The sequence below is a fragment of the Callorhinus ursinus genome, unplaced genomic scaffold (genome assembly GCF_003265705.2).
Source record: "Callorhinus ursinus isolate GAN/ISIS: 27379988/994484 unplaced genomic scaffold, GSC_fseal_2.0 scaffold11, whole genome shotgun sequence".
NCBI classification, from domain to species: Eukaryota; Metazoa; Chordata; class Mammalia; order Carnivora; family Otariidae; genus Callorhinus; species Callorhinus ursinus.
The window spans coordinates 26,417,765-26,444,334 of NW_027397073.1; the positions used below are offsets into that span (position 1 = coordinate 26,417,765).

At 37.9% G+C, this 26,570-nt stretch overlaps 1 protein-coding gene across 8 annotated transcripts in view; it reads left to right on the top strand.

Annotated features, from left to right (window-relative positions):
- PIAS2 (protein inhibitor of activated STAT 2) overlaps window positions 1–26,570 on the top strand; it is a 117,825-nt gene that overhangs the window by 77,469 nt on the left and 13,786 nt on the right. For 5 of the 8 annotated variants that reach the window (XM_073898248.1, XM_073898255.1, XM_073898254.1 and 2 more), the window contains 2 exons: window positions 2,577–2,614; window positions 5,306–12,705. In XM_073898248.1, coding sequence (XP_073754349.1) covers window positions 2,577–2,614; window positions 5,306–5,488 — 221 coding nt within the window. In that variant the 3' untranslated portion in view covers window positions 5,489–12,705. Of the gene's footprint in view, window positions 1–2,576; window positions 2,615–5,271; window positions 12,706–26,570 lie in introns of those variants that run through there. The other 3 variants (XM_073898249.1, XM_073898250.1, XM_073898252.1) reach the window with 3 other exon arrangements.

The window sequence follows — 26,570 nt, forward strand, 5'->3', positions numbered from 1 at the left end:
TCATTAAAATTGGAAAGTGCTAAACATTTACATATTTAGTCCTGTAGCATTCATGTTTTGTTAAAGTTCATGGCTCAAGTAAGGAAAATGTGGTGTTATTAATAAGACATGTAGAGGCAGTTTCACATAAAGAAACACTTAAAATCTAAAAACTACAATTTTATCAGGGTTAATAAAACAAAACATTTAGAATGTACCATCAGAATTTTAACACTGCTTTTTAGTTAAAAATAATTGAGCATTTTCAACCATGAAATACTTAGGTGAGCATAAAAATATATAGTATAACACATTGCAATTGAAACTTGTGAAATAAGAAAACAGTATTTACTAAACTACAAAACAAGGCAGTAACATTTTAATCCTTATTCATGAAACTCCCATCTGTTTCATATAGGAACTTTAATAGTATACTTAAAATGTAAGGTGCAAGACTTTGATAATAGTTTAAAGTTTTTTGTCAGAAGGAATAACATCTGAAATACTGTATCGAACTTCAGTGTTAGTGTTTGAGAAAAAATGGTTTCAGTGAGAAATATTTACATTAAAACATTGGATTTTGTGTGGAGAGCATCTGTGTAATGCTAGGGACACAGTCAAGAGTTTCAACCAATCTTAGAAACATTTCTAGTTGTTTTATTATGGCATATTAGAAGTCCCCATATTCAGTTATCCTTGGATAAGGTGTCAAAAGATATAGATGAAGTAAATGTCTTAAATCTTTTGTCAGTATATATCGACTGGCACACATGAAATGATCATCAGAGAGAATTATAGTACATCTGAAGAGCTGGGAATTGAAATAACGAAAATATGAAGAATCTTTGCACCTTGATGGGCAGCCTCCAGTGCTGGAGCTGCACAGTTTGAAAATTATATCAAGCCTGTATATTTATTTAAATTGCAGTTATGAAGTGGGAAGTGTTAAGCATTTAGAAAATGAGCATTTTTGAGTTGATTTGGCATCAGTACACAGTATTTCAAGAGATAGTAATACTTTTCTTCAGCTTTATAAAAACGGTTTGTTATTCAAATGGACTGAGTGATTCAACAAACATTAAAAGTGATTGAACGTATAAAATTAAGTAGGCTATAAAAAGCAGAAGCTATTAAAAATGTTACACCATTTGAAGCAAAACCAAATTAACAAAATTAAGTTAATTAAAGGACATGCCAGTAAACTATCTTTGTGACTTATAGTCAATAATAGAAATGTTGAACATATAAAATTCGGAAGGTATTATAAGGGCTAGACAGATTTTGAATTACTGTTCAGATGTGGAGGATTTACTTAATAACATTAATGTGAAGAGAAACTCTCAGCTTACTGAGATGTCATCTACTGATGATCAGTATAATGGGAAGTCATTGGAAAAGTTAATTGTGATCCCCTTTGTCCAGTGTTGGCTCAGACTCCCTTGTATCATAGAGCTAGTGACAGGCATATGGAGTGAAAAACCGTATTTAAAAATGCTTTAGAAACTGAGTGCTTTCTTTCAAATGATTGGTGCTATACCTTGTATCACTTGATAAGCCTTTCTATCTTATCCTTACAGATTATAAGGGAATAAATGTACTTAAAAGAGGTATAAATTATTCATACCGGTTATTAAATATTTTAAATATCATTTCCACAAATATCCTCTATTTTGAGTAACAGTCTAATATCAGACTTTTATTCTGTATGATTGTTATATTTGAGGTGACATTGAATGCCAGCATATAAAAGTTCATAGAATTGAACAGGAATTGGCCTGTCTCACTGACCTATACCTAGTAATTTTTTTTTAATGTTTTAAAATCTAGTCAGAGAGGTTTAGGGGGACTGATTTTGAAGTTTATTGCTAGACTTTTCAGAGTTGAATTTTTTTTATTATTTATTGTTATAATTTTAATACTTCAAAATTGTATTACTGGGCAAACTTTTCCACATTCCCGTTTCTAAAGCATAATTGGAGAATCCCAGATCTTTGGTTTAGAAAACTGCATTAGCTTATAACCCAGTAAACCCTACTAAGATTTGACTTGTTAGTGAGCAGCAGTTAACCAAGTGCTTGCTTTGTGCAGAGCGTTGAACTGTGTGAACTCTTGATGTGGGTACAGGATGACAGAGAGCGATCCGTGAAACAGACATCTGTTTAAGAAGTGATATTTTAGATGAAGCTCAATGTGGTGTATTTCTAAAAAATAAATGTGAAGTATCTTAAGAGCCTAAGTATGTTTTTTTTAATGGTCCGAATCCAGATCATTCTCTCATCATTTTAATTGCTTCTCATTCTGTTAAGTGATGAAGGGGAAAAGTTTGCTTTGACTAGTCTTACTTCCCTGGAAATTTTTGGACTGGTCCCTCTAAGTCTCTGGGAGGTGGTTTTTCCAGTTGTTTTGTGAGGGAATATGTTCATTTTGGGGTTTTATGCACTTTAGATATCACTGATTGTGGTATTGAACTTCTTTGTGGCAGAATGGTAAGCACTTACCCAAATGTATTATGACTCATGATAAATACAAAATGATTTTGGGAAATAATCTTGTCTCCAAAATATGAGACAACTATTAACAAAGCATTTTTGTTTTAGGTTTGGATTTTCTTTCCCTTATTCCAGTTGATCCCCAGGTATGTATCCTGAATTTAAGCAACTAATTTGTATTTGATTGTTGGTTATGTCATACTAACTAAAAATGACCAGTTGCATAAAATCAGGACAGTCAACTTTCAGCTACTTAACTTGGTGGAAATGAATTATATAAATATTTCACAATTTTATTTGGAGGAATAAAGTTGTTTTTAAATTTATATTTTTGACTTAATACCTGAATTTTTAATTATATTTTACTTAGTTTAATAATCAGTTGGCATTTCTTAACAAGCACTTGAGTGATTAAAATGAGAGGAAGCAGTGATGACTGGAAGTTAAAACTTCACAGAAGTTATTTGTGAAACACTCATTCTATATGTAGGAAAGAGCGGAAGCTGGTTCAACAGGCTTGAATCATTAGCTTGATTCTTCCTTGTGTTTAGAGGTAGTCAGATTCAGACTTCGGGGATGCCCCAGTCTAAAGTTGCTATAAACCAGTCATTCCTGTTTTCTCTGCCAGCGATAAGAAACTCTCGAATATCCTAGAGTCCCAACGTGGAGACCTGCAGTAAACCTGGACTGACAGGCATATAGCAGAGGCAGAGCAGAGGAGGGAAAGACATGGGAGAAGCGGAAGGGGGAAGGGAAACAGACTTGGAGAGAATTGCCAAGGGTAGAGAGGGCCAGAGGAAGACCCACAGACCACTGCTTTGTAGGCCACAGAGGTTGCTAAGTCTCATAGTGGCCTCCTGTGTCAGGACTCTGTATCTGATCAGGAAAACAGCACTGGAAATTTGGGCCCAGGGTAACATGTGCAGAATGAGGAATTTCTTCTCACCCTGAGTTGACTTTGTTACATCAGTAGATTCTTTAACAAAGGTAGCTATTTGTTTTTCTAGGAAATGGATTCTTCAGGCTTAAAATATTACTGATTTTTATGAGAATCATCCTTTTAAAAAAATGATCTTGGAACCCGGAGGGTTTTGATTTCGTAGTGCTATTTGGCATACTTAACGTCAGGCTAACTTACTTGTTAAGCCAGTAGAAGGGTGAGGTGGTGCCTTCAGTTTTCCTGAGAATCCTTAGATTTTTCTCTCCTTTACCTCCGTAGTGCCCCTTAAGCTCTGTTATCTTTGTGCAGTTATGTGCCAATTATGCATGAAGAGTACAGAGTTAGAGGTGAAATGGCTGCAACCTGAATATTACAAGAATTCACAGGGCCTGTTGATAGCGGGACTGTGGTCTCTAGCATTCATCTTAAGAGAGTACCTTTTTATTACCAAGCAGTCAAAAATGGCCTGAGAGGAAGTAGAAATAAAATGTAAATTTCTGGGCTTTTTTTCAGATTGTTTCCTCAGTGTTGGTGGAAAAGTAGAGTTGATTTGATTTTAAAATAGTTTAATGCCTTACAATTCTACTCTCTTTAGAGCTTCTGAGAGGCTCTTTAAGAACTCTTCCTTCTCCCCCAACCCTTAACCAATATCCATATGGTCTCTTTGTGCATGACATTCATTTTATTGATGAACCAAGACCGTTATCCATCCTAAGCACTAAACTACTTTTTTTGGTAAGGCATCCTGAATTTTAGTTGTTGCTCTTCCAGTTACTGGCAAGTGTAAGCCTGGGGCTGTCATTGCCGTTTTAAGATCTTTTGGTAGATCACGTAGTTGAAACAGCTTCAATTTTAAATTCCTGTTTGGTGATTAGTATGTCTAATGATAGGCTGAAAAATTTGTAGAATTGATAATATTGATAGGATATCCTTACTGATCTTCTTTGATACAGTTAATCTAAAGACAAACTTTTAGGACTTCTTCTCATATATATTGGACCTCACTTATTTTACTGAAGTCAGTGTTGTTGTTTCTCACATAAAATATTCTGTGGTGACATAAAATAAAGCTGTTAGCTCCTATCTCTCTACTCCTTTTGGACAATATTAGAGTATTAAACTCGGGTTTGAATTTGGGAGTCAGCGATCAAGATGGTAAGGAAACTTGAAATATGAGTTCTTGGAGGGCGGGTATCAAGTCTCACAGGGAAGATTAGATTAGATTAGATCTTTAAGATTTATTCCGAAATTTTGTGATTATGTGGGATACTTCTCTATTCTGAACATCCTGTCGTAGTTAGCTACCATGTAGTCTCTGTTTTAGAATGAATGCTATGCCCCTGATTACACAGGTATCATTTCATGTATGTCCAAAGGATTCAGAGTGGCACTATTGAGTTGATCAATCTTAACATTATTCCTAAAGGGTCTGATTGATAGTAAAGTGAAAGAATTACTGAATTTTGCATTGTCATTTTTGCTTAATACCATTAGAAATAAGTATTTGCTAGCCTTTTTGATGTGATTTAAACCTGGTATAAATACAGTTAGTGAGCAAATTCTTGTGGAGGTTAAGTATGAGTCATAATTGTGGGGCCAATATATACTATTAAATAATTTTGATTATTGTTGACATTTTTGTACTTGTACCTATGTATGTGGTCAACAAATTCTACAAGATTTGAGAAAATGAAAAATATGCTGCACTCACTAAACGGTAAAATGGTTTACTAAATTCATGCCACCTTCCATCCAAAGATGTGAAGTTTTGAGAAATTTCTAAATCCCACTGGGATTTGAGTATGTGGCTATCACGTGTGCATATCTAACAATTTCTAGTCTCTTTATTTAAAATCAATGTAGCCTCTTCCTCATCGGCATCATTGTTTGTTTCAAGCAGTACTGTCCTCCTATGTTTTTGGATAGTCTCACCTCACCCCTAACAGCAAGCAGTACGTCTGTCACCACCACCAGCCCCCATGAGAGCAGTACTCATGTTAGTTCATCCAGCAGCAGGAGTGAGACAGGGGTCATAACCAGCAGTGGAAGTAACATTCCTGACATCATCTCATTGGACTAAAGGAAGACTCACTCGATTCTAGGAATCATTCATCAAAACTGTTCTTTCTTGGATCTCTGGTCCGTGGAAGCTATTTTTTTGGTAACAATTACTTTGATATTTATTGAAACGTCAGACGGATTCTTTGGCTTTCTGAGAGATGAACACAGATGACTGCAGCAAGAACCAAATGACATGCAAGGATTTTTCTTACTCATGCTGTACTCTGAGCATCAGATACATTTGGCCATAACTATCTTCTCCAGAGACGGATTTCAATTTCATATGTTACTGGATGGATTCTACACACATCGGTTAAATTTTTTTTTGTTGTAATAAACAGCAATAAAATTATGTAAATATTCAAGTAAACTTTTTTCTAACTAAAAAAAGATGTAATCGATGATTCTAAAATGACAGCAACTTTTGTTTAACCTGATGTGAAGGAAAAATACCTGGAAGGAAGTAATGTTTGCTGAATGAGTCCTTTCCACGGAGATTTGTTCTGTTTCATCGAATAATGAAGTCTTGCTAAGTGGCCAGAGCTTGGCTCCACTTTTCTTCTGCAGTTCCTCTTTTCTTCCTGATTCCATCAAAGAAAAATGGCCTTTGTGTTACTTATTTTTCCCTGGTTGTCATTTACACTTTGATGTTTGCTAGCAGTTGCAAAGGGAAGTTCTGGGATTTGGCTGCTCTTTATCAGTGATTGTGTTGAAGAACACTATGCAGATCCTGCCCTGACGTGATGTGTGTTATTTTTGGTAATTGTACATTCTCATTCTAGAGATTTCTACAAAATTGGGCTTGCCTTCTCGAAAAAGAAATTCTGTGCAGCCATTGAATGTTGAATGAAATGTTTTTGGAGTAACCTGTGGCTAGAATGTTCATTGGAATTTTGTTCACACTGACCAGCAACATTGAGAGCTTTGAGGCAGTATAGAAGAACAGATTTTGGGGAGGTGGGATTAACAAAGTTTGATCTCTTCCTAGGAACTTCTTTGACTCATTTATTTTATAGATAATATACAGATCTTTGTTGAAACTTTTCACATTTTAGTAACACTAACAAAGCAGATACAATTTAGAACTCTGGTCACATTTGTCACCAGTACAGTCTCAGTGATGATTTTCAAACTTAATTAGAAGACACAAACAACAGCAAGGCATGGGGACTGCATCGGATTTCCTGTTCCTTTTTTTTTTTTTTTTTTTTAAACAAGGAAATCTTTCCTGATACCATGAAGGACACGCAGAGTTAGAAGTGTGTGAATTTAAGGTGAGGAAGGTTTGGGGAGGATGGTCCTGCAGCCCGCTTTGAAAAACACTCAGTGTTCTTGATTTTAAATCCCTCAGGAGACCGAGTTTTACCCTTAGAGAAACATTTCTATCCACATTTTATATTTCCCTTTGCTTCATTTGGCTCCCTAAATTTTTGAGTTCTCAAGGATTTGATACTTTTCTAATGTTTATCTTTCTCCCCCTAACTGTATCTACTTTAAAAATAAAAACCCTTTTTAAAAATGACTAATCTGATTTCTCAGACTTAAGTGCCCAGATGAAGAGTACCGATTTCAGTTAGAACAGGGACACTTCACATTACTTCAGGGTTGATGGAACTCCAGGAAGCTGACTTGTCACTGCTTGGGTGGTTTTTGTTTTTAAACACCTCAAGTTTTCATGGCCCCTGTGCTCCTTTTGTACTGATTTAATTTCATGTGATTTTCTACATCATCCCTCCTTTGTCTACATCATCCCTTACTGTATTATTCCTTTTGGAGAGCTGCTTAATGAAAAACGTGGCAACAAACCAGAATCTTCCTTAAAGTAGTTGCACCATCATTGCGGGTTTTACCTTCTTAGGCACTAGATTTCCAGTCCATGTTACAGGCCTTTGGTCCACATAGAGAATTTCTTCCTCGTAAAATTTTATGTTGCTGCTCTAAATACAGATGCAATCTCTGTTCACTGTAATCAGATAGAAAACGGAACTCCGATTTGTGTGGTATAATTTGTTAATAAATAAATGATGTATATTTGTTACCATTTTGTTACCCTTTAGATTTTCAGACTCCCCCCCAACATAATCAACAAAGTTTTATAAGGTTAAATGAAAATATATTCATAGAAATTATTTACTTGGTTCTTGTAACCGATACCTCTGTGCTTTTGTAGTTGTGCTTTGTTTCCTTTTTACTATTTTATGTGAACAGTTTTAGTGTTCATTTTTGGTGCTTTATACTGAAATTACATAAAATTTTAATTTATACAGGCGACTAACATTTTTAAAAATACACTTTTAAGTTTGTAATCTTAAAATTGGGGCTTTTATGTATGTATCTTGGAAGGTGAGTACTTTTCTTTATGCTTTTGCCTTACAACAGCACGATCATTAAGTCATTATCCTTTTTTTTTTTTTTTTTTTTAAAGCATGGTCACCAGATACTTATACCCAGACCCTGACTTTTTAGTAGTTTATTTTGCTTGCCCAGATTTTTGCTTAACCAAGTGTAATGCAGTTTCAGAGGAGGTTGTCTTAGCTGTTCCGTAGTCAGCTAACTAGTGATTATGTGGAGTGTCTTGTTTAAGGAAAGGAACTGCAGACTGCAGCTGCTAGTCTCCTCTTACAAACACTGAGGTAACCTGCGGTTTTGATCCTTATTCACGTAGAAATGTCAAGGCTTACCTTGATTTGGTGACTCCCGATGTTGTACTTGGTGTTGAATATAGCTTCACAGCTAAACTGTGCTTACATTCACTAACTTTCTGACCCTTAGGTGAGCCACTTTAGGATTTTGTAATTTCCATTTCTGCCCAGCAGAAGGTAAATGCCTTTACCAGAAGGTAAAAATACTTGGCATCTGTCATAGGGTAATTAATTATAAGGATAAATGAAATATTAGCGTTAAATTTAGTTTATGTGGCATTTATCTTACAGTGTGCTTCAGGAAAGCTGGGATGAAAATACTATGATTAGGGGAGGATTTTAAGTATAATAAGTAAGTTGAGCCATGACTCTTGACATAAAACAAGTTTCCCTAGGGTAGAATCTTAAAATTTTGAGTTTGAAGAAAGAGTAAAATGTTGGATTTTAGGTGGAGTGGTATTCAACAGAGACTATTTAGGACTTGTTGACATTAGACCTTTCAGGCATTCTGCTTTCAGGCATTCTGCCTTCAGGCCAGTCCTGGACACTAGTCACTTAGTAACCAAGTCTGTTTTTCTTCTGCTAATATTCATTAGTTAACATTTTATCTCTTTAAGTAAATTTGATTTTTATAAAGCATTAGTTTAATTCTCATATATGCCTTTTATTTCTCTTTAGCCCCCAATTGGTACAAAAGCAGTTAACTATTTACCCTTTTCCCTTTTTTTTTTTTAAGTAAACACTTGTTTTCCTAATTTTTTTCATTTTGAAAAAATGCAGCGCTATGCGTCATTTAAACTTGGGTGTGATGTGTTTTGTGGCCCTGGATTCCACGTGCTGTGGGAGCTTATTGTCAGTAAGATCAGTGATTGATGATTCAATCTGAATCACCATTTTTTCTGCTGCAGTTCTACATGAATATGGTGAAACTTGTGGAAAACAATTTAAGAATTTCTCTGCTTTTTTAAGAGTCTGATGCTCCTGTCAAATGAATGACTGGTTTGTAAGCCCCCCCTTTTTTTGTTATTAGGAGCCACACTCCCAGTTCCTAGGAGAAACAAATAAAGCTCTATAAAAGTGCCCATTCTTCTTTAATGCTTGCCTGATTCAGTAATGTTTTTGTTTTTTGTATGTATGTCAGTAATACATGCTCACTGTGGAAAAATTAGACAATACAGAAAAGTATAAGAAAAATAATAAGCACTTTGATATTTTTGCATATTTCTTGCCAGTCTCTGCTACTTGTGAGTGTTTTCACATAGTTTTATTCATTCTCAACATAATTTGTCTTGGTTTTTTTCTCAGTCTACCTGTCATTAAAAACTGTCAACTTTTAATTGCATGATATTCCATTGTATGGATGTGCCATGATTCGTATCACCTTTCCCCATTGGACATTTTAGGTTGCATCTCATAAAGTTACAGTGAATATCTTTGTGTATAAATTATTTCCTTAGGTTGAATTACTAGAGATGGAATTTCTGGGTCAAGGATACAAACACTTTTGTAGTTCCTGATTCACTTTTCCACATGATTTTACTGATTTTATACTCCAACCATATGATATGAGAAAAGCTCTTTAACCATATTTTCCAAGAATATACACCATTCATCTCTGTGCTGGCATCTGCGCTAAGACCCTATACCTTTCTGACCCTGTGAGCTGCGCTGATTTGGAAGTAATTGACAACGATTTTCCCGGACTGTCTCAGTTTCAGCTACATCTATTTGACATGTTCCAGATACACCTGCCTAAGGATATCCAAATAATTTTTCACATAGTTTTACTTGCCCTGTGAAATAGCCCATTGTCAGACTATGTTTTCTATTTTTAGTTAGAAAATCTTGACACTTTTTTTTTTTTTTTTTAACCATTTGTACCTAGGGCCAGCCCTTAGTAGCCAGCTTTCTTTTTTTCCTCTTTCTGTAGGCTCCATTTTGGGCTTTCTGAGCTCCCCAAAGCCAGTAGGATCTCCTGAGCCAAAGGCAGTCCAAGCCAAACTGGAAGAGTGGTAAGGCTGACCAACAAAAGCAGGGCCAAGCTTTGCTTGTTTCACTTTGTATTCTTTTGTGTTTCCAGTGACATCTTGGTGTCCTAAGGGCAGCTCTGTGGCAAAAACAAAACACCCCCCCCAAAACAGATTGCTATCTCAAATGTTCAAGGTGTATTACTTTATTGATTGGCATACCACATAATTTCCCAGACTGCTTTTTGTTTCAGAATGGCTTCTTCATTCTGTGTTCTCAAAGCTTAACTCTTTTTAGTGAAGAAGAGGGTTGTGTTATAAAATAGAACATGTCTCTTATTTTGGCCTTCACCAAACTATTCACATATTCAGTGTGTCTTATAAATGTGTGTGGGATAGAGTAGAATAAAAGATCTAGTCCCAGACTTCAAAGGGCTCCTAATCAGCTTTTCCAAAAATCAGGGGTTTGTGCTAAGAATTTTACAAAAATGTCTCATTCCTTCCATTTGCCCTACAAAGGAAAGTGGTATGGTCCTCATTTTACAGATGAAGGAATAGATGTAAGTAAGTTTCTCAGTGGACTTGGGAGTCTGAAACAGACCTACCTCAAAAGCCCTCTGACTAATTAGGTTATTTGGGAATCTAGACCTAAGATTTTAATAACTGATGTTAGGTGATGGCCACAGGAATAAGGAAGGAGTGGACCCTGAAGCCATTTCAAAGGAAGACTCCAGATTCAGTGGTGTGAACAGATCCAGGAGTGAGGGCTGAGTCCATTTCTCAAGCCTGGGTAACCAGGATAATGGATCTGTTTACAGAGAGAGGATGCAGTTAGAATGGGCATTAGTCATTTAGGGGAGGCAATGAGGAGTTTGATGTTAAGCATGAGATTTCAAAAGGGAAGGGCCTGTGAAGTTTATGTTTGCTTTTCGGCAGTCTTTTGAAGATGTGAAGCCTTCCTTCATTGTTTTCACTCTCACTGGTCTCCATTCTGTAGATCTTCTAGTCCCTCCCAGTTGCCCATCCACTCTCTCTGCTAAACCATGCTCACTGCGTCTCCACATTTTCTCTGGATTTTTTCTCTTCACTGCCTTGTTACCTCAAGTCTGGCCATACTCTGCACCTCTCACCAGTGTGGGCTGTGTTTACATACCACATAACTGAAGAAGTGGGTGGTTGCTGCCCTACCTCTATTGTAATTTCTAAACATTTCTCCCCAGGCCTCTGACGAAAATCTGCCCCATTTGCAGCCCAGGCGAGGTTCTACTGTTAGCTGCTTGTACTCTTACCAAGTAACCTGACCATGTCCTTGGATTTGCTGAAGGCTTCATTTCCTGACTCACAGTGTTTCTTGCCATCTCTAACTTTGTAGTCCTTCTCAGTCTTCAACGTTTTGACGGATGATCCACCCAACAGTCTAGCTTGGGAGATTTTTGGTTACCTCTGATACTTTCTTGCACTGAAACGCCCTGTTTTCTCTGTAGTTCTTGTCTACCTTAGACTGCTCCTCCATTATTACAGCCTCAAAAGCATCCCCAGATCCCTCCTTCAGGGTCACCCATCCATCCTTTGATTTGGTATTACATGCTGCTGCTTTTGCCCATTCTTGTCGATTATTGCAAATGTTAGTCCTTTTCAGACCACACCTGTCTCCGCAGATGACCTTGCTTCCTAATGCACACAAGATTCAGTTTGCCAGCATGATTTCTCTCCACATGTGCCCATCTTCATTCTCCTTCATTACAGTCTCAGAGGATGAGGTGGGCCTGAAGGCCAGTTCAGCCCCATGGACTTTTGACTCTTGTTTCCTGTCATCTTCAGGACCTTCCTCCATCACACTCCCTCTTTTCTGAATGTCTTTCACTTCTCTGCTGCTTCTTTTGGCTTACAGAAGTCTCAGTCATCAAATACTAGGTCCTGTGTTACATGCCAGGCATTGTATCAGGCGCTCAGAACACAAGATAGATAAATACCTACCTTCACCAAAGTTGTGATTCAGTAGAATAAAGAGTGAAATAGGGAGATTACAGTGCAGTGGTAAAAGGCAAAATAGAGGGTGCTACAGTAGTACGTAGATGAGGCAACTGGCTGATGCTATGGAAGTGTCCGATGAGTAGGATCATGGCAGTTGATTAGTTGTCAAGAGAACTGAGAATATTCAGAATAGCTACACGTTTGTGTAAGAAAGCATGCCGGGCCTTATAAAGCAGTGAGAAGGCACTGAGGAGTTCTCATGATCATTAACAGTTGAGCAGCATTGGTTGAGTTTGGTATGATCGTCTCCAATTTACAAATGTGGAAACAGATCATGAGAGGGTGAGTGACTTGCCTGTGGTCATGCATCTTGTAAGTGGTGAGGCAAGCTTCAAATCCAGCTTTAACCACCTCCGTCTGTCCGTGATCATTCTATCTAAAAAGGTGTTAACTATATCATATCGCTGTTTATATTTCTGTATGGCACTTGTCACAACCTGTGTTTATATGTTGGTTCACTGTGTATTGTCTGTTTCCCTTACTAGATTGTAAGCTCCGTGAGGGCAGGGGTGATCTCATGTCACATGCATCCCAGAGCCTAACAAGGTGTGTGGTGCATAGTAGGTGCTCAATAAATATTTATAAATGAAGAAGTGGTGGATAACTGTTCGTATTTGACTTGTGCTGACAGGGAAATAATTTAATACCTGAGCAGCAGGCTTTCATCAAGAGAGGAAAACAAGAGGAGATAACGTGTTTGGGGCGGATCATAGAGGTGACACATGCTTGGGATTTGGGAGGAAGTCAAAAGACCCCAGAATCTTACAGGGGCAAGCACTGGGAATGGGGAATTTTAGAGCAGTGCACACTGAGGAAAATAAGGTGTAAGTAGGTATTGTATTTAAACCTGAAAGCCTAAATGACCCCCTTGCAGACCCAGCCTCCTGTGTGCGTATATGACTGGGAAATCTGTATAATCTACATACATAGGACCACTCATCTGGGTCAGGTACGCCACACTGAGTTACACAATACCATTGTAGATGTAATTCTGATTTGTCAACCTCAGTCTCTCAAAGGTAACAACTTGACCCAAGTCGTCATTGGAGTCTATACTTTGTTTGGAACTGGAAAAAGAATCAGTTAACCTGATGTCTCTGGAGATCAGGCCCACATGCCATTAGATGAGCAACAGGCTTATCCTGTAACATATGGGTAGTATTGAAATCATGAAAATGCAAGAGCTCAACCTGAGAAGTCAGTGAGAAAAGAGCTAGGAAAGGAACACAACAAAGAGATTGAGAAGGAGCACCTGAGGTAGAAAGAAATCAGGAGTGGTATCACAGAGTCCAAAACAATAGAGCATTCCAAGAAGAGAGTGTCAGTGGAGTTAAAAGCTTCTATAATGTAAAGAATATCCAGTAAAAGACCTAATTGATTGAATCCATACCTGATTGATTGTAACAGCTTTGTGTAAACAAAGAAAAACCTGATTAAACTATGACCCATTGCTTTCAACCGCATTGATTGTAAGATAAAGCTCATTAAAATGGGGAGGAGTGAATCTGCATCCTGGAATTTAAGAGTTAGGATAATCTGTATCTTCCTTTAGTTTTCTCAACCTGGCCATATCTAGTAATTGCACTAAGATCAAGTTCAGTGGAATGATGAGGGTAAATCTAGGTTGCATTGGGATGAGGACTGCAAAGTACAGAAATGAAGTGTGCAAATATAGACAACTCAGCTGGTCTAATGAAGGGTGAGGCTGTAGCAGTAGAAATGTGTATGGTGGAGAGAATTTTTTTTTTTTTTAAGAGGGAAAAACTTGAGTCTCATGTTTCCATGCTAATTAGATAGATGCAGACGGTAGGAGAGGGAGAAGTGAATGTGGGTAGTGCAGTAGGGGTTGGCCAAGATCATTGGTACATCTAGGTCCCTGAGCAAGAGGGGGAAGTTGGGATCCATATCAGAGGCAGAGGAGGGATGGATATGGACACAGTTGTGTCAGGTAGCAGAGAGTATAATGTTTTCATCTAATGGTTTTGCTTTTATGTTTTTGAGAACCAAGTGAAATGGCCAGTTCCAGAAACGGGAAGGAGATGAGAATGGAGGTACAAAGTCAACAGAGATAGAAATAACAAGTGTTAGGCTGTGGAGAAAAGGGAACTTTTGTGCACTGTGGGAATGTAAATTGGTGCAGTTACTCTGGAAAGCAGTATGTAGGTTCCTCAAAAAATTAAAGAGAGACCATATGATCCAGTAATTCCATTTCTGGGTATTTATCTGAAGAAAATGAAAACACAAATTCCAAAAAAGATATATGTACCCCTATGTTTATTGTAGCATTATTTGCACTAGCCAAGATAGGAAGCAACCTAAGTGACCTTCAGACTGAATAGATTCAATAGATGAATGGATAAAGATGTGTGTACACACACAGTGGAATACTATGCAGCCGTAACAATGGTGAGATCTTGCCATTTGCGACAACATGGATGGGCATAGAAGGTATGCTGAGTGAAATAAGTCAGAAAGACAAATGCCATATGATTTCACTTATATATGGAATCTAAAAAAAAACCAAAACAGAAACAGACATACAGAGAACAAACTCGTGGTTGCCAGAGGGGAGGGGGTGCAGGTATGGATGAAATACGTGAAGAGGATTAAGAGGTACAAACTTCCAGTTAGAAGTTAGGGATGAAAAATACGGCATAGAGAATATAGTCAGACATATTGCAACAATTTTGTATGTTTACAGATGGTACCTATACTTACGAGCATTTCATAATGTATGTAATTGTTGAATCACTCATTTTACACCTGAAACTAACATTGTATATCAACTAGAAATTTAAAAGGAAAAGACAACAGAGTTAGTTTGAAATAGTCTTTTTTTTTTTTTTAAAGATTTTATTTATTCATGAAAGAGAGAGAGGCAGAGGGAGAAGCAGGCTCCCAAGGAGCAGGGAGCCCGATGCGGGACTCGATACCAGGATCCTGGGATCATGACCTGAGCCGAAGGCAGATGCTTAACCATCTGAGCCACCCAGATGCCCAGTTTGAAATAGTCTTAGAATTGGAAAGAGAATGGGCTAGAACAGCAATGAGCTGGACAATATAGGTTTAACAGTGGCATCCATTTCTCTGTGGGACTTTTCAGCAGTGCTCATTGGTAAAGTCTACTTATTCAAGGCTGGGTTTTTGTAAAGTTGGTGCAACAGAAGAATGACAGGAATAACATCTTGAGGATGCTGGCAAGTAGTTGACACAAAGCTCAGCTGCCATAACACTCCTGAAATTATTCTTGCTGAAGTCAAAATGTGCACGTAATTGTCAAGTTCCGTGGACTTGACTTTTAACTTCAACATCTGCATTTGACACAGTCTCTTCCATTCCTTGGTTTTTGTGACAACACAATTCTTTTCCTGATTACTCCAGGAACTCCTTTTCTTCTCTCTGCCCTGGAAATGTACATGTAGGTGTAACTTTGCTTGGTTGGCTGCCTTTCCCAGCCACTTGACCCACGTTCCTTATTATACTCAACTACCCTCCGCTAGAATGTAAGCTCCACGAGGGCTAATATCTTTGTTTCTTTTGTTAACCACACTCTTGTAAGTGTCTAGAATAGTTTTACTTTTAACTTATGCCATTATATTTGAGGTGAGTTTCTTGTAGACGCATATGTTTGGTGTTTGTTTTTTGTAGAACCTTTATTGAGCTATAATTCACACATGGTTTTAGTTTGCAAGGGCTGCTATAAAACTCGTAAGGTGTCAGCAAGGTCGGTTTCCTCTAAGGGCCTTGAGGAAGATCTATTCCAGGCCTCTCTCTCCTTGTAGATGGTCGTCTTCACTCTGTGTCACTTCACATTGTCTTCCCTCCATGCCTGTCTCTGTGTCCCAAGTTTCCCCTTTTAATAAGGACACTTTATATTGGATTAGGGCCCACTGTAATGACCTCATTTTAATTTGATGCTTCTAAAGATTCTATCTTCAAATAAGGCCGTATTTTGGTGTTAGGACTCCAACATAACTTTTTTTGTGTGGGACACAATTCAACCCATAACACACATGCAGCTCACTCATTCAAAGTGTACAGGTCATTGGTTTTTGGTATATTCACCGAGTTGTGTAACCATCACAACTTTTTTAGAACATTATCCTCACCCCCAAAAGAAACTCTGTACCCATTAGCAGTCACTCACCCCTGGGTGAAGGAAGAAGTCTAGGCTTTCCATTCAACTTTTGCTGATGCGTAGCGATGGAACACAGGGTTTTTCCTGTGGTGTTTGACTAGAGTGATTATTGTCTAAAGTAGTTAAAAAAAAAAAACTAAGAGTGTTTTGTTTTCTCAATTAAAAGGCCATATGGCAAGTGTTGGCTAATAGAAATCTCTAAGGAAAGAGCTGCAAATTGCTAGAACTACTTGTAAGAAACATAGTTAAAAATGGTGGTTAATCTCAGGTTGTGTGAGATGATTCTGTTAATCTGTTCATACGGCATTTCTCTTTTTCCTCCCTCCCTCCCCCCCTCCCTTCCCTCCCTCCCTTCCTTCCTTCCTTCCTTCCTTCCTTCCTTCCTCTCTCTCTCTCTCTCTCTCTCTTTCTTTCTTTCTTTCTTTCTTTCTTCTTTTTTTGCAAAGTTCTTTAAATTTCAGTGAACCACGTGTTGATTACAGACTCGGAATAGATAGGTAGCCTTGGTGTGGTTTTGTCATCCCCTTCTCCCTGGCAGCTATGGCAGAACAATATCGGAGAAGGATTTCACAGGTGGAGGAGTAGGAGAAAGTGGTATGTGTATATCTCTTCTGAATACAGAAGTAATACTCATTACAAAAAATAAAAAATAAATCTGGGGCACCTGGGTGGCTCAGTTGTTAAGCGTCTGCCTTCGGCTCAGGTCATGATCCCAGGATCCTGGGATGGAGCCCCATATCAGGCTCTCTGCTCTGCAGGAAGCCTGCTTCTCCCTCTCCCACTCCCCCTGCTTGTGTTCCCTCTGTCGCTGTGTCTCTCTCTGTCAAATAAATAAATAAAAATCTTTAAAAAAAAATCTGAAATTAGGATTAAAGAGATACTTCACCCAGAGAGAATTATATTTTTAGCCTCACATTTGTTTTCTTTCAATTTGCTGCCTATTTGTTAACATGAAAGCTTCATTAATAGGCATCTCAAGAGATTATAACTGCTTGAAACTTAATTGTTTCTTAAATCATATTCCTGTACCTCTCATCGGAGAAAAGACAAAGTCTAGCAAAAGCTCTGGCAACTGGGTTTGATGATGTGGAAGGCATCAGGGACCCTCACAAAGGCAGTTTCAGTAGAGTGTGGTGAGAACAAGAGCCTGACTTGGAGGGACTCATGAGGCAGTGGGGGAGAGGAAGTGAAGGCGGTGGTTCCTGGCAAGCATGCGGCGATTTTTAATGCTGAAGCCTAAGGTATGTTTGTAGAAGGGGTGCTGAGGTCAGGGAGGAAAGGCAAGATTTTTAAAGGAGAGGATGTCAAGGAACTGAGAGGCCAGGGTTGGAAGGGCCATCCATGCAGATATTGAGATCACCAAGAAACGCAACAGGTGTAGTAGTGGACAGAGGAACTGAGCCGGGGGCTGGCTTCAGGGAGTGTGGTGAGTGACCTGCAGGCCCGTAGATGACTGCACCAAGAAGGGGTGGTATCATTTGATCATAGGAGCTGGAGGTTTTCAGGGAGGTGAAAGGGAGAATCATCTGGAATCAGTAACTGGTCCGTCCACTGGTGGGAGGAGTGAGAAAAAGTATATCCCCTAAAGAGGGTTGCAGGTAAGCAGGGTCCTCAGGGGACAGCCAGGGTTCTGCTAGATCAAGACATTGAAGGGAAATTTCAGAGAATGGATGAGAATACAGGGGATTTTGCTGATGATGGATGGACCCTGAGTTGCAGAGGACAACACTGGAAGGGTTTGGAGGACTGAGAAATAATGGGGGATGTTAGGTTGGGGAATGTGCAGAGCCTTATGGGATAAGAGTCTAAGTGGATGTGGGATTCTCTGGCTTCATGTAATGACATATTAACAGGGATGAGGGCATGATGGCGTTTTTCATGCCAGTGTCGTGTGTGTGTGTGTGTGTGTGTACACACATATGTATACACATATTTATATCAGTTTTATTGAAATACAACTCCTATGCAGTTTACCCATTTAAAGTATATAACATTGGTTTCCAGTATATTCAGAGTTGTGTGCCATGACTACAGTCAATTTCAGAACATTATCTTCACCTCCCCAAAGAAACTCCATACCCATTAGCAATCACCCATCCCCAACCGTCCATCACACCCCACAGCACTAGGCAAACACTAATCTACTTTCTTTCTATATATTTGCCTATTCTGAACATAAAATATGTGACCTTTTGTCACTAATTTCTTTCAGTTAGCACCCAATGTTCTAAAACTTCATCCATGTTGTAGCATATACTATAGCATTTCATTCCTTTTTATGGCTGAATAATATTTCATTGTATGGATGTACCATACTATATTTATCTGTCCACCAGTTGGTTGACATTTGGGTTTCCATCTTTGGCTATTATAAATAATGGTACTATGAATATTTGTGTATAAGTAGTAATGTGAACATATGTTTTTGTTTCTCTTAGATATATACCTAGGAGAGGAATTCCTGGGTCATGTGGTAACTCCAGTTTAACATTTTGAGGAACTACCAGACTGTTTTCCAAAGTGGCTACACTGTTTTAAATTCCCTTCGACAAAGAAATCAGGGCTCTGATTTCTTCTTATCCTCACTATTTGTTTTTTGTTACTTGGTTTCTAATTATAGCCTTCCTAGTGGGTTTGATATGTTACCTGATTATGGTTTTGATTTACATTTCTCTAATGATGTTGACCATCTTTTCACATGCTGGTTGGTTATTTGTATATCATCTTTGGAGAAATGTCTGTTCAGATCCTTTGCCCATTTTTTTTTTAAAGACTTTATTTTTTTAGGGCAGCTTTAGGGTCATAAGAAAATTAAAGGGAAGGTACGTAGATTTCTCATATAACCCCTGTCCTCACACGTGCACAGCCTCCCCCATTATGAACATCCTCCACTGAAGTGGAACATTTGTTAACAGTTAATGAACCTACATTGAGACATCATAATCACCCAAAGTCCATAGTTTACATTAGTGTTCACTCGGTGCATATTAGATAGGTTTGGAAAAATGTATAATGGTATGTATTCATTATTGTGGTATCATACAGAGTATTTTCATTTCCCTAGAAATTCTCTGTACTCCCCCTATTTATCTCTCTCTCCCCCAGCCTTATCCCTGGCAGCCACTGATCTTTTTTACTATCTCTGTAGTTTGCCTTTTTCAGAATGTCATATAGTTTCAAATAATTCAATATGTAGCCTTTTCAGATTGACTTCTTTCACTTAGTAACATGCATTTAGGGTGCCTCTAGTTCATGCTAAGAGTATGTTCAATTTTGTAAGCAACCACAAAATGTCTTCCAAAGTGGTTGCACCATTTTGCTTTCCCACCAGCAGTGAATTTGAGTTCCCGTGTTTTCTACATCTTTGTCAGTATTTGGCATGTCCGTGTTTTGGATTTTAGCTGTTTTAATAGCTATATAGCAGTATCTCGTTATAATTCCCAATTCCCTAATGATGTGTGATGTTAAGTATTTCATATGCTTATTTTTCATCTGTACATCCTCTCTGGTGAGATGTCCGTTCAGATCTTTTGCCCATTTTTTAATTGGGTTCATTTTCTTATTATTGAGTTTTAAGAGTTCTTTGTTTTGGAAACCAGTCCTTTATCAAATATATGTTTGCAAATATCTTTTCTGAGTCTGTGGCTTATATTCTCTTCTCTTTACAGTGTCTTCTGCAGAGCAGAAGTTTTTAATTTTAATGAAGTCCAGTTTTTTCTTTCATGGATTGTGGTTTTTGTGTTGTATCTAAAAAGTCATTGCCCAACCCAATGTCATCTAGATTTTCTCCTATGTTACCTTCTACTAGTTTTACACTTTGCATTTCACATTTAGGTCTGTGATTCATTTTGAGTTAACTTTTGTGAAGGGTATAAGGCTTCTGTCTGGATGTTTTTTTTTTTTTTTTCATGTGGATGTCTATTCTAGTACCATTTATTGAAAGATTATCCTTTCTCCATTGAATTACCTTTGCTCCTTTGCCAAAGACCAGTTGAGGGTATTTGTGTGGATCTGTATCTAGGCTCCTTATTCTCTTCCATTGATCTATTTGCCTATTCTTTTGCCAAGACCACACTCTCCTGAGTACTGTAGATTTATATTAGGTCTTGAAGTCAGGTAGTGTCTGTCTTTGTTTTTCTTCAATATTGTGTTGGTTGTCCTGGGTCTTCTGCCTCTGTATATAAACTTTAGAATCAGTTTGTCAATATCTACAAAATAACTTACTGGGATTTATATGAATCATTATATGAATTTATAGATCATGTTGGAAAAAAACCCTGACATCTTAACAATATTAAGTATTCATACCCATAAACATGGAATATCTATACATTTCTTTATCTTCTTTGATTTCTTTCATCAGAGTTTTGCAGTTTTCCTGATGTAGATTTTATACAGAATTTGTTAAATTTATACCTGAATATTTATTTCTTTTCCTTTGGTGTTAATGGTACTGTGTCTTTTATTTCAAATTCCAGTTATTCATTGTTGCTATATAAGAAAACAATTGACTTCATCCTCATCGCCTGCAATCTTCCTTAATCGCTTATTAGTTCCGGGAGGTTTTTTGTCCGCTATTTTGGATTTTCTACACAATCATGTCATCTGCAAACAAAGACAGTTGTATTTCTTCCTTCCCAATCTGTATACCTCTTACTGTCTTACTGTATTAACTAGGACTTCCAGTATGATACTGAATCGGAGTGTAAGAGGTGACATCCTTGCCTTTTGTTCCTGATCTTAGTGGAAAGATTGAGTTTCTCATGACTAAGTACGATGTTAACTGGATGTTTTTAGTCAATGTTCTTTATCAAGTTGAGGAAGTTCTTCTCTTTTCCTAGTTTGCTGAACATTTTTATCATGAATGGGTCTTGGATTTAGTGAAATGCTTTGTCTGCATCTATGATTGTGATCATGTGTTTTTCTTCTTCGGCCTGCTAATGTGATGGATTATGTTAATTGATTTTTGAATGTTCAGACAGCCTTGCATACGTCAATAAATTGCACTTCGTCGTGTATAATTCTTTTTATACATTGTTGGATATGATTTGCTAATATTTTGTTGAGGATTTTTGCAGCTGTGTTCATGAGAGATATTGGTCTGTAGTTCTCTTGTAATGTCTGGTTTTGGTATTAGGGTGATGCTGGCCTCATAGGATTAGTTAAGAAGTACTCCCTCTGTTTCTGTTTTTTGGAAGAATTTATAGAGAATTGGTATCATTTCATACTTAAATGTTTGGTAGAATTCAGTGAACCTCCCTGGTGCTTTCTGTTTTGGAAGCTGAATAATTATCAACTCAGTTTCTTTAGTAGATACAGGCTTATCCAGATTATTTCTCCTTGTATGAATTTTGGTAGTTTATGTGTTTCAAGGAATTGGCTCCTTTTGTCTAGGTTATCAGATCTGTGGGCATGGAATTGTGCATAGTGCTCCTTTATTATCCTTTTAATGTCCATGGTATCAGAAATGTCCCTCTTTCATTTCTGATATGAGTTATTTGTATCTTCTCTCCTTTTTTCTTAATTAGCCTGGCTTCAGGTTTATCAATTTAACTGATTTGGGGTGGGGGAGGGGCTGTGTTCATTGGTTTTTCTCTACTGATTGCCTGTTTTCAATTGCATTGATTTCTTCTTTAATTTTTATTATTTCTCTTCTTCTCACTTTGCATTTAATTTGTTCCTCTTTTTCTAGTTTTCTAAAGTGGAAGCTTAGATGGTTGATTTTAGGTATTTCTTCTTTTCTAATATATACATTCAGTGGTACAAATTTTCCAAATAGCAGTGCTATTTGCTATATCCCATAAATTTTGATAAGTGGCATTTTCATTTTCATTTAATTGACAATATTTTAAAATTTCCCTTGAAACATTTTTGGCTCACATGTTATTTAGAAGTATGCTGTCTAATCTCCAAGCATTTGGGGATTTTCTGTGTCCTCTCTTAATTGCTTTCTAATTTAATTCTGTTTTGGTCTGAGAGCATATTATATGTTTTCTGTTCTTTTAAACTTGCTAAGGTGTGTTTTACCCAGAATGTGATCACTCTTGATGAGTGTCTGTTTGGGCTTGAGAAGAGTGTTGTCAGATGAGGTGTTCTATAGATGCCCCTTAGATCTGGTGGATGGCACTATGCAGTTCCTTACGTCCTGATTTTGGGCCTGCTGGATCTGCCCATTACTGGTAGGTGTTGAAATTTCCAACTGTGTGGTGGTTGTATCCATCTCTTCTCGAGGTTCTATCTGGTTTTGCCTCAAATATTTTGACTTACTATTAGGTGCAGACACATTAAGAACTGCTCTGTCTTCTTGAAGAATTGACCCCATTTTCCCTGATAGCTTTCCTCCTTCTGAAGTCTGCTTTGCCTGAAATTAATAGAGCTAGCTATTCTAGCTTTCTTGGTATTAGCATGGTACATCTTTTTCCATTCCTTTACTTTTTATTATCTGTGTCTTTATGTTTAAAGTGGGTTTCTGGTAGACAATATAGTTTGGTCTTGTTTTTTTTGATTCACTGCTGAGCTGGGAGCCCGATGCGGGACCCGATTCCAGGACTCCAGGATCATGACCTGAGCCGAAGGCAATCTATCCTTTAATTGGTGCATTTACACCATTGACATTTAAAGTGATTTTTTATATAGGTGGGTCAATACGTGCCATGTTTTTTCCTGCTTTCTGTTTGTTGCCCATCTTATTTGGGTTTTTTTTTCCTCTTTTTCTGCGTTTTATATTCCATTTTTTCTTTGCAGTATGTCAATTCTATCTTTTTTATTTTTGTTTTTTGTTTTTATTTTTATTTATTTTTAAATTCTACCTTTTTTTTAAAAACTTTTTTTTTTTTTTTTTTTTAGTGGTTGCCCTTGACTTTGCAATATACATTTACAGCTAATCCCTGTCATCTGTCAAGTAATTCTGTACTGCTGCACAGGTAATGTAAAGTGTCTTATACTGAGTATTCCCAATTCCTCCCTCTGTCTCTTATGATACTGTCCTTCAGTGAACTTATCCGTAGCTATAATCACTGAATATTTTATTGCTTTTATTATTTTGAACAAACTATTCAAATAAGAATAAGAAAACTAAAAGATTTTATTTTACCTTCATGTATTCCTCCTCTAATACTCCTCCTCTAAGCAGATCTGAGTTCCTGACCTACATCATTTTCCTTGTTTTTTTTTTTTAAAGATTTTATTTATTTATTTGAGAGAGAGAGAATGAGAGACAGAGAGCACGAGAGGGAAGAGGGTCAGAGGGAGAAGCAGACTCCCTGCTGAGCAGGGAGCCTGATGTGGGACTCAATCCCGGGACTCCAGGATTATGACCTGAGCCTAAGGTAGTCGCTTAACCAACTGAGCCACCCAGGCGCCCCACATCATTTTCCTTCTTTTAGGAGAATCTCTTTTAACATTTCTTGCTAGACAAGTCTGCAGTTAACAAATTCCCTTTATTTTTGTTTGTCTGAGAGAGTCATTATTTTGCCTTCACTTTTGAAGGTTAATTTGGCTAGTGACATAATTCTAGGTTGGTTAGGTCTTTTTTCCCCCACCACTTTAAATATTTCACTGCACTCTCTTTCCTTATGTGGTTTCTGAAGATAAGTCAATGTCATTCTTACCATGGCTTCTCTATAGGTAAAGATGTTTTCTTCCTTTGGCTTCTTGCAAGATTTTCTGTCTCTTTGATTTTCTGCAGTTTGAATATGATATGCTTAATGTAGGTTTTTAAAATATTTATCCTGCTTGGTGTTCTCAGAGCTTCCTGAATCTGTGGTTTGGTGTCTCATTAATTTTGGGAAATTCTCTGTGATTATTGTTTCAAGTATTTCTTTGGTTCCTTTCTCTTTTTCTTTACCCTCTGGTATTCTTACCAAGTGTATGTTATACCCTTATAACTGTCCCACAGTTCTTGGATATCCTGTTCTCACTCGCTCTCTTTTTTTCATTTCCATTTCCATTTTGGAGGTTTTTATTAACATTTCTTCAAGCTCACTGATTCTTTACTCAGCCATGTCCAGTGTGTTGATGAGCCCATCAAAGGTATTATTTTTGTGACAGCATTTTTTATTTCTAGCATTTATTTTTGATGCTTTCTTAGAGTTTTTATCTTTATGTGTTATCTCTCTGTTCTTGCATGGTGTCCCATTTTTTTCATTGGAGTCCTTACCTTATTAATCATAAGTTGTTTTAAATCCCAACCTGGTAATTTCAGTATCTCTGCCATATGTGGGTCTGGTTCTGGTGCTTGCTCTGTCTCTTCAAACTGTCTTTTTGGTTTTTTAGTATGCCATATAATTTTTTTGTTGAAAGTCAGACATGATATACTGGGTGACAGGGGCCCACTGTTGGTTCCTGTGATGGTTTCTGCTTTGGGGCTTCTGCTCTGATTGCTGGTGATTCTCTGTGTCTGCCTGCCAGCAGTTTGCACTGTGATACTAGTTCTCTGCTGGATCTAGAAGGGTTGTTGGTTTTCAGTTTGAGCTTTCTTCCTGTTGCTAGGGTGGGAGTGATGACTTCTAAGCTCCTTTCATGCTGGACTGGACTCTTCAACTTTTGAAGAGGACTCTTGGCTTCCTCCTGCATTCCCACTTCTTGCCCTGTGGCCTGAGACATAGGACTCATCTGGCTTGTTTCCCCATCCCTCTCGGATTGCTTTCCTTCATTACCATACATCCAGTGTCTTGGAGAATTATTTTTTCACACTTTTTCCCATTGTTTCAGGTAGAGGGGTAAGTCTGACTCCTGTTATTCCATCTTGGCCTCAAGCAGAAGCAGCAGGTTTTATTTTCAATAATAATATTTAATGCCAGTTTTCCTCCCAAGCACTCTCTATTTATAACTTTATTTCTTGGGCATGTCTACTACTTTAAGTGAATAAGATGAGAGGTAAAGGAAGTACCACTTTCCCTCCCCAGTAGAGCTGTGGCTAAGCCAAATTTGGCAGCATTTTCCTTGGTCATGTCAGCTTCCCAGCTGTTCTAAACTCTTTTCCTTATTGGTTGTACCTCTTCTTGTCCAGGATGTGAGAGCCCACAGCCTTTTCTCCCGCACGCCCTAACCTCCAAGTCAGCCCTTTTCTTTCATGCCATCAAATGGTAGCTTGACTCAAAGCATCCCTACTCATGTCTTCAGTTAAAGAAGTAAAGCTCTAGCAGTAGGATTAGGTCCTTAAAGGCATTTTATTTTAATGGGGGAAGACATGGTAGTAACAGCATTCTAACTTAAACAACGTAGAGTTGTATCACCCACATCGTTATTTCATCTGACCCTCATAATAACTTTGTACTGCAAGTTGGACTGTGTGCATGGATTGCTCATTTTAAAAGATAAAAGAGAACTTTGATCTAAAACATGTGGAACGTGAATCAATACTGGTTTCTCGGTGATTTATATAATGATTTGGAGATACATATTTTCAGAGCTGATGGACTATCTCTCATTCATAGCAGCCATATGTTGGGGGATACAGAAGCCTAGGTTTTTAATTCTTGAGGAAAACTTCCGTCTCCGCAGGTAATTACACGGTCTGGCTGCATGACGGGAGGCCGGGGGTGGTCATGCTGCATATATGTCTTTTTCTTACCTGGACGATTGTAATTGTAGGAAACATGTCTTGTTGCTTTCATCCTGGCCTCCCTATGGCTATTTCTCATAGCAACAAATTTGTCTTCTTAAAACACAGATTGAATCAGGTAACTGCTCTGCTTACAACTCTTCATTGTTTTCCTGGCTCACTTGGTAAAATACAAACGCTTTTACAAAACATGACTTACAAGGCCCTCCGTTAGTGATTCTAAACTTTCACTTGTGACCACAGTAAGAAATATATTTTACATTATGTCTTAATATACACGCTTTGTATATACACATATTATTTTACTATTTTCTTAAGTAGGCTCCATGCCCAGCATGGAGCCCATCAAGGGGCTTGAACTGAATACCCTGAGATCAAGACCTGAGCTGAGGGTGCCTAGGTGGCTCAGTTGGTAAGCATCTGCCTTCGGCTCAGGTCGTGATCCCAGGGTCCTGGGATCGAGTCCCACATCGGGCTTCCTGCTCAGTGGGAAGCCTGCTTCTCCTTCTCCCATTCCCCCTGCTTTTGTTTCCTCTTTTGCTGTGTCTCTCTGTCAAATAAATAAATAAAATCTTAAAAAAAAAAAAAAACCTGCGCTGAGATCGTCAGATGCTCAACCAACTGAGCCACCCGGGTGCCCCCCCCACACCTAGTTTTTTAAAGAAAAGTTTGAGAAACAGTATTGGTCCTTATATATCTAAGAAGTATCTATGACTTCATTATCATTTAAATACAGCATGACTGATCATCTGGTA